The sequence below is a fragment of the Tenebrio molitor genome, chromosome 5, assembly GCF_963966145.1.
Source record: "Tenebrio molitor chromosome 5, icTenMoli1.1, whole genome shotgun sequence".
In the NCBI taxonomy this organism is placed as follows: Eukaryota; Metazoa; Arthropoda; class Insecta; order Coleoptera; family Tenebrionidae; genus Tenebrio; species Tenebrio molitor.
In genome coordinates, this window is record NC_091050.1 from 2,120,609 (window position 1) to 2,128,837 (window position 8,229).

At 39.7% G+C, this 8,229-nt stretch overlaps 1 protein-coding gene across 1 annotated transcript; it reads right to left on the reverse strand.

The window, feature by feature from the left end:
* Positions 1–70: 70 nt before the first annotated feature.
* On the reverse strand, positions 71–4,641 carry Polr3B (RNA polymerase III subunit RpIII128). Its single transcript, XM_069049416.1, has 9 exons — positions 4,429–4,641; positions 4,220–4,374; positions 3,991–4,167; positions 3,615–3,903; positions 2,794–3,561; positions 1,824–2,442; positions 786–1,761; positions 625–738; positions 71–332 (listed from the first exon to the last, which is right to left on the reverse strand). Exons 1-9 carry the CDS (start codon positions 4,477–4,479, stop codon positions 113–115), a joined length of 3,369 nt encoding a protein of 1,122 aa, XP_068905517.1. The 5' UTR covers positions 4,480–4,641; the 3' UTR covers positions 71–112.
* Between the last annotated feature and the right edge of the window lie 3,588 nt (positions 4,642–8,229).

Sequence of the window (8,229 nt, forward strand, 5' to 3'; positions counted from 1 at the left end):
CAACGATAAAATCGAACTTTGACACGCAAGCAATTGACCCATCGTTATGATCAAAAGTACTTAAATACAATTTCATAAATTTAAAAAAACGTTTATTTACATAAAAAAAAAATCATTCACAATAGTGATTAAGCGTAAGTCTTGCTGTGATATTCATCGCCTGTAGCTCGGTCAGGAGCAGTTTACAAGCGTAGGGCATGGTGATACTCGACACTTGGGCCGAACTCTTACAACTGTTGCACCACCCGCAGTAACCTAGTCGTCCGCATTGGTTACAAACGTCTACTTCGCACTGGTCGCTGGAGACCATCAGTCTTTCGACCAACATCATGCTAGAAGACAAAATTCAATTGTGGAACATTTAAGCATTTACAATCATTACTGTACGTCCATCAAATAAAAATTAAGGGTGACAGTACTTTTAGTACTTTCTGTTCTACACGGTTGGCAGCATAATTCATTATAACAACCAATTCTTGTACTTTTGCAATTACATTTTACGTGATTGATTTAATTAGGTCTGATTTTGTGATTACTTTTTAACCTCAAACGCAACTTACACAGTTTGTAAAATTTATAATGGAAAATGGACGGATAGAAATGACTGCAAGTCTAGAACCGTACCTCGCACCGTAACCTATGAGACAATCTCGTTCCATCTCACCGAGCCTGAGCCCTCCGTCTCTACTCCTGCCTTCGGTCGGCTGCCTGGTCAAGACAGCGCGAGGCCCGCGCCCTCTACAACGAAACACCTAGGTTAAGCGTAAAAGTCGCCGCGACCTCACCTCGCATGTATCTTGTCTTGCACCATGTGTTTCAGCTTCTGATAGTAGACAGGTCCGGAGTAGATGTAGGCCTCCAGGGGCTCTCCCGTCAACCCCGAATAGAAAATATCTTTGCCGTCGTAACGGAACCCGTGGTTGGCCAGCTCCTCCGAGACTTCGCTGACGGTCGACCCCCCGAAAGCCGTACCGTAGTGAAACTTCCCCTCGACGACGCCCGCTTTCCCGGCCAGGAGCTCGATCAACTTTCCGACCGTCATCCGCGAGGGGAACCCATGCGGGTTCATTATGATGTCGGGACAGATGCCGTGCTCGTTGAAGGGCATGTCCTCCTGCTCCACCACCAACCCCACCACGCCCTTCTGTCCGTGCCTCGAACTGAACTTGTCTCCGATTTCCGGTCGCCTGGTCTGCCTCAGCAGGATTTTGATGATCGTGGTGTCCTCTTCGTTGGTGCTCACCATCACCTTCTCCACGTAGCTCGGCTCGTTGTTCCGGTAACTGATCGGCGTGTCCTTGTACTCGACGGAAGTGGTCTGACTTCCCGGCACCGTCGACACTGACGGGACCGACTTGTTCACCAGAACTTGTTTGTTTTTTACTAGTTCCCCGGGGGCGACTATCCCGTCGGAATCTAGCACTCCGTGTTTCCACAGGGGGGCATTGGTGGTGGTGTCGATCAAGGGGCCCTGGATGCGGTCGAAAGTCTGGTTGGCGTAGCGCTTCATCGTGCACTTTGAGTTTTTGTAAACGAGACACCTTCCGAAGCCTCGATCTATGGAAGCTTTGTTGATGACGAGGGCGTCCTCTATGTCGAACCCGCTGTAACTCATGACAGCGACGGTGGCGTTCTGACCCGCCGGTAATTTATCGAAATTGGTCAATTCTATGGATTTGGTCTTGACCATGGGGGCTTGCGGGTACACCAAATTGTACATGAGAGTGTCCATTCGATTCTTCTGGTTGTAGCCGATAGTTCCTGTAAGACAAGTGGCGCCGCCGTTACTTCCAATTTTCATCAAAACAACATTCGACCCTCACCCATCGCTTGTTTGCCCATGGCACACTGGTAGGTGTTCCTGGGCGACTGGTTGTGATGCGGATAGGGCACCAACCCAGCACAAACCCCCAACAGCGTGAACGTGGCGATCTCCATGTGCGTCATCTTCGGTTTGATGTCCTTCTCGTAGCAAGCTATGTAACTGTCGTTCTCTTCGTTCACGTCCAAGAACTCGATCAGACCATCGTGGATGAAGTCCTCGAAGCTCCTGATCCCCTTCTCCAGCTCGACGATGTGCTGCTGGGTCACCAGAGGCCGTCCCTTCTCGACGATGATGTAGGGTCTGCAGAGACGACCTCCGTCGGAACTGATGTAAACGCAACGATGAAGAAAACTAGGGTAGATGGAGACGTAAGGGGAGATGTAGCCGGAGCGTCTGAAGGTTCTGAACGTGCGCAGCAATCTCTTGTAGTCACGGATGGTGCCCAAGATGTTGCCGTTCAGCATCACGAGGAAATTGTCCGGGGAGTGGATGGCCGAACCCGAAGACATGTTGATGTCGACGACGCCCGCGTTGTTGACAAGGCGGATCAAGGGGTACTCGTCCACTTCGGTGGTGATGTGCGTCATCAGGGCCAGGTTCTTCACCAGACCACAAGCCTGGAGAAAGATGCAAATGTTTACGTGAATACCTGGTATTAAAAATTTGCCACTCGCTCATCACTAAATAGAATTAAAATAGAATTCTTTTATGGTCTGAAGTAAAAACCATCTTGTAAAAATTGTTACTGTTTAGTGCTTAAGGCTCCTTGGTGCCAATTCTCAGCGATTTGGAAAAATAACGGTTAGAAAATTTCTCTGACTCTCTACAGCATGAATTTGAATTCACCCTGTATTTTCCCAAGGAGTCTTAATTAAATACTAAATGACAGTAATGACATTTCAAATAAAAATTAGTTTTTCACGAGTAACTTGGATGTTATGAAATGAAATAATAAATTTCTAATTGACCTCTCCTTCTGGAGTGTCACTCGGACACAGCATCCCCCACTGGCTCGGCTGGAGCGACCTCGGCCCCGAGACCTTCCTCGTCTTCTCGAATTGCGAATTGACCCTGGTCATCATCCCCAAAGCGGAAATGTAACTCAATCTCGACAGGACCTGCGTCACCCCCAGCCTCTCCATCCTGAACCGCTTGATCGTCCAATTTCCCGTCGATATGGCGTAGACCAGACAATTGGTGATCAGATCCGACCTCATGTACTTGACGACGTCGAATTGCGTCGCCCTTATCTTGGGTATCGTCTTCTCGGCTATCGACTTCAGCTCCCAGTTGAAACGCTTGAAGACGTCTTCGAACATGAGGGACAAGAGCGAGCCAGCCAGTTCGAGTCTCTTGTTGCCGTAGTAGTCCTTGTCGTCGAGGAATTTGTTGTCCTCTTGGGCGTCCATCACGCGCCTCACCATCACACCTAGGTAGATCGCCTTCAGACGGAAGTTGTAGTCTTCGACGGCCACGTGTGCCAAGATGGTGGTGGCTAGGACATCTCTGGCTTCGTCGGTGGGGGTTTTCAGCTTGCTGGCGGACGTGACGTAACGCTTGGCCACCAGTTTTGATCCGACGTACTTCAGGGCCGCCATCTGTGTGTAGATTTTTAAACTGTGACATTCTTCGAGAGTCGGGGTCAGCTTGGAAATGTCCGTGGCGCCGATCAGTTCGCAGATCTCTTTGTCGCTGGCCACGTCCATGGCCTTGAAAATTATGGAAACCGGGATCGGCTGCAAAATCTTGCTTAAAAAATCGTTTAAAAAATCTTTTTACAATTTTTTACGTCTGTTAACGAGTTGTGGGTGAGGTAATACTTGTTCGCCTTGCAGAGCACGTTAGTTTTTGACTTTTTCTCGTGTGTGGAGCTTGTAACTGTACACTGCATCCCAAATTTTGACTCCTCTACTATCATTCTGTTTCTAGATAGCTGTTCTTGAATTAAAATTACTTTTTCTTGACCCTTGACCACAAAATAACCGCCGGGATCTAACGGACATTCGTTCATTTTAGCGAGTTCGTATTCAGATTTGTTACTTAAGACGCAGTTCGATGAGCGCAGCATTATGGGCATCCTAATCGAAAAAAAAAGTTAAAAAAAATATAAGAAAAAAAAAAATTAAAAGAAAACAAAAAAATTACGACATAAAAAATATACATGCCTGCCTATCATGAGGCCCGCTTTGGAGACGCGTTGAGTCCCTCTTGTGTACTCAATATCAACAGAAATTGGTGCAGAGTATGTCATGTCCCTCAACCGGCACTCATGTGGGGTTGTAGGTTTGCTAATGTTGAAGCCTTCATCTACATCTGGTCTCCCGACATAAACATTAGTGTACCTGATACGTTTACATCAGCAAAAACACAAAAAATGATTTTAAAAAAACTTACTTTACATAGAACAAGGGATCTGCATCGCACACTAGCTTGTTATTAGCTTCGACGATTTTTTTTATGTCGGCGTTTATAAAATAGTTGAAGGAGTCGATGTGTTGTTTCACGAGACCCTTCACTTTCAGGAAAGCAGGTACCAATTTCCATTTTTCCTAAAATTAGTTAACTCTGATTGAATTTCCGAATGTATGAATGGTGGAACGTACTTCGATTTCTTTGATGGGTTTTTTCAAGAGGGCAGGATCGTCACACTCCATTCTCGTAATTATTTTAAGAAAAAAAGAGTAATATCGTACCTAACCTATACGCTTCGATATCACATCCCAGATTTGAGGTTATAAATTGATAGGTTATGTTTTCTATTATTGAATTGTGGTAATTTGACGGAAGAGTGTTGGCAACAATGCATAATTAAGTGCAAAAAATAAAGGTAATTATACAGTTTAGGTCGACAAATCTGACGCATGCGCAAATGGAACTCCGAAATTCCAAAACTCGGTGAATTTAAAACTCGGCTCAATATATACGGGTCCAGCATGAAGCATTGTCTGTTTTTAGGTACTTTAAATATTTAAAATAAATTGTTATTAAACAATATGGTAACATCGCTAGCAAAATCCGCGTGAGATTCAATCATTTGCGCATGCGTCAGATTTGTCGACCTAAAGTGTATAATTACCAAAATAAATTATCCATCTCACATTATAATTTGCTACTTCCACTTTTTTTATTTTATTAAACTTATTAAATTAATTATTACTGTTGTCAATTTTTCAAATCGTCCTTTTTGAATTTCATGATGTAAAATTATGTGAAACGTATAACCTAAAGCTTCTCATTTCCTCTGATCTGATGCTGTAGTAACATAAAGCTTTACACAAGTGTAATGTTGGTTGCCTCACTTACGAAGTGTATTTCTTGTTCGAATATTTTTAAGGTATAATTTAAAATTTACATGCAGAAATATGTAATCTTATTATTCTAAATATAGCAGGCAAATTGCATTTTCTAATTACAAAAATGAGGATCCATGAATTATACAATAAAATGTGTTTTTTTAAATTTTGAAATAGAATTTCCAAAACAATAATAGTTATTTAAGATATAAGTGTAAAAAGTTATCCTTTATTGCACGAACGGGTTTAAAATACGACCGAGGTACGAGGGAGTATTTTAAAAGATGTGAGTGCAACAAAGGAACTTTTTACACGTATGTCTTACAACATTTTATGTACGATCGTGAGATCATCACACCGGTTTCAACATAAATTTGTATAAAATAATTCATTGGTTCAATATTTCATGAATAACCAAAGTCGTTTGAGAACCACGTCGTTTAGCAACCTAAACAATGTTTCCAACAAATTCGATTGTTGGATTGTGACAGTTCTGTGCCATAAAAGCGAGAAATCGTGCTCTAAAACTTTTAGAGAACGATTCCGTCAGTTTCTCTAAACGTCAACTTTGACAACGATTTTTAGTGCAAAAAGTGCCTACTTTTTACGCGATCGTAGATAAAATGTTTTATTTTAAATCAATCCTGTACTCTGCTTATCTACAGTTAAAATGCAAAATGGTGGTATGAATAAAAAAAGCATTTGCTCTTACTTCGAGTAAAAGCTGCGAGAGTGGAGTATTTCCTTCACCTTTTACATACTTCAAGTTTGCTTATACATACTTGAAGTAAAACGTCAAGAAAATGCTCCACTCTCGAAGCTTTTGTTCGAAGTAAGAGCAAATTATTATTCATACCTCTCAATGTCATTTTTTGACAAACTAATTGACGTTGAAATTATTTTTGACTTTTTGATGACAATAAGCCTTTTTCAATTTAGCAAAATAACTGTCGTTTTAAATGTGCCAACCTAAATCGTCTTCATTTACTATGAAATATTATGAAGATATTTAATTCCTGTTTTTAACCAACATGAATCAATACTTCAATAATAAGCGGACAGGACAGAAGTATCCTCACTAAAGGACATAGGCACCATTATTTATACATATTATAAATTCTCCAGCTGAGACTAGACTAGCAGCACTTGTTAAATTTTAAATATGACAACTTTTGGTTAAAAATTCAACACTTTTTGTGTAACCGAAAATTTATAATTATTATAAAACGAACAAGTAAAATTTTCTTTACTGTTAATATAACACTTAATTTTGTAAATAATCGTAATAATCCTCCCAAGTAAAAAATTACGTATTATAAATTCTGCGGTTTTTAATTTCATACACGAAAAATCTAAACGCCAGTCTTACGTGGAAACTTTGATTAATATGAAATATTAAAATGACGTTTACTTTAACGGGCGTCGTTAAAAGCAAAGGCCACGAAATCCAATTTCGCGCCCTGTTTTAGGTACGTGAATGCTCGTTTCGCGTACTGTTGCACAAAAAATAACAAAAATAACCAACAAAATGTGTCTCTGTACTCTCGTGTCAAAAATGGATTACTCCCTAGGATTTAGGGATATTCGTTACTAGGTTGCCATAAATTTGGTTAGGTTGGAGGCTATGTGATTTCTGGTGACAAACAAAAGATATCCCAAAAATGTAAGACAGCAAATTAATTGTAACAGTTGCAAATGACTAATTTCTCGCTAAGTGATAGATGATTTTTCGTTTCACAATCAATTTTGGTTACTGGCGGCATATTTATTTGGATTTAATCTCTCAATTAAAAGTAACCAACCTTAAGCATTCAAAATAACTTTTGAAAATTCTAGTTACACACAACATGAAAAACGTTATTTCCCTAAAAGTTCGAATTCTAGGGAGTAATCCATTTTTGACATGAGAGTAACTTTATGAACAATATAATGTTTACCTACTTTCCTGGTCATTAAAAAAAATGTTTTTTCTGAAGCATTGCATTTATCAAGAGGACCAAGTGGTTTAATTAGTTTTAAAAAAATATTTATTATACTGTCGCGAGCAAAGAATTCTGGTCGTCAATGTCATTTCAAAATTTGGTTAGATTGTCACAAATTAAAAAAATTTCCATGCCTGATTACGCCCATGTCAACAAAGTGCCAAAAAATGAGAAAAAAATGACAATTAATGTTATATGTACAGTTAATTTCAAAATTATAGAGTACACCTAATTTTCTACAGTGTAAAATGCACTTACATTTTTTGTCAAAGATCAATGCCATTTTTGACAAACAAAATGCCTAATCTAACCGAATGCGCGAAAGTGGTCATTCTTTCCAAATTAGAAGAAGGGTGGTCGATCGGGAGGTTAGCCCAATATTATAACATCGCGAAGAACACTGTGTAGAGGATAAAACAGACAATATTATGGTCCTCTAAAATATCAGCGACATTTATGTTGTCAAACTTACCTAACCTATATAAAAATATGACGGCCAAATTTCAAAAAGACATCTTCACACGTGGAAAAAACCGTAATAAATCGACTTCTTGATTTTTGAGGTGTACTCGATAATTTTGAAATTAACTGTACAAGACGATGATAGGTTATGATATTTACGACCGTTTTACAATGGAGCATTTTCTGTTGTGTCAAAGCATGATTTTGACGACCAGTTTTTCTTGCTCGCGACAGTACATAGGTACATATGTATGTATGTATGTACTCGTATAATGAAATCATTGGTTTAACAATAACAAAAATATTTTCATGGTTTTATAAACGTTCTAGTTCATCGCTACTACAGTGAAATCTTTAAATGGGGCCACTGAGGATTGTTCTTTAGAGTATATTCATTTTTTAGATAATTTATTGTAACATATTTTAACCATGTGTACAAAAATAATAATAATACATAATAAAAATATTTCGAATTTTTTCTATTTAGAAAATGTCAAATAGACGAAATGTTTAAAAGCTTATACATATGTACTGAGTAAATAAACAGTGTATTCCTTATTGCGCTTATGTTACGACGTAAAACTGCGAAGTAGCTTTGGGCCCAGACTGTACTTTTCCTAATCAATAAAATCGCCATTCGCTCTCCTGCTAAGGGTAGATAATACAG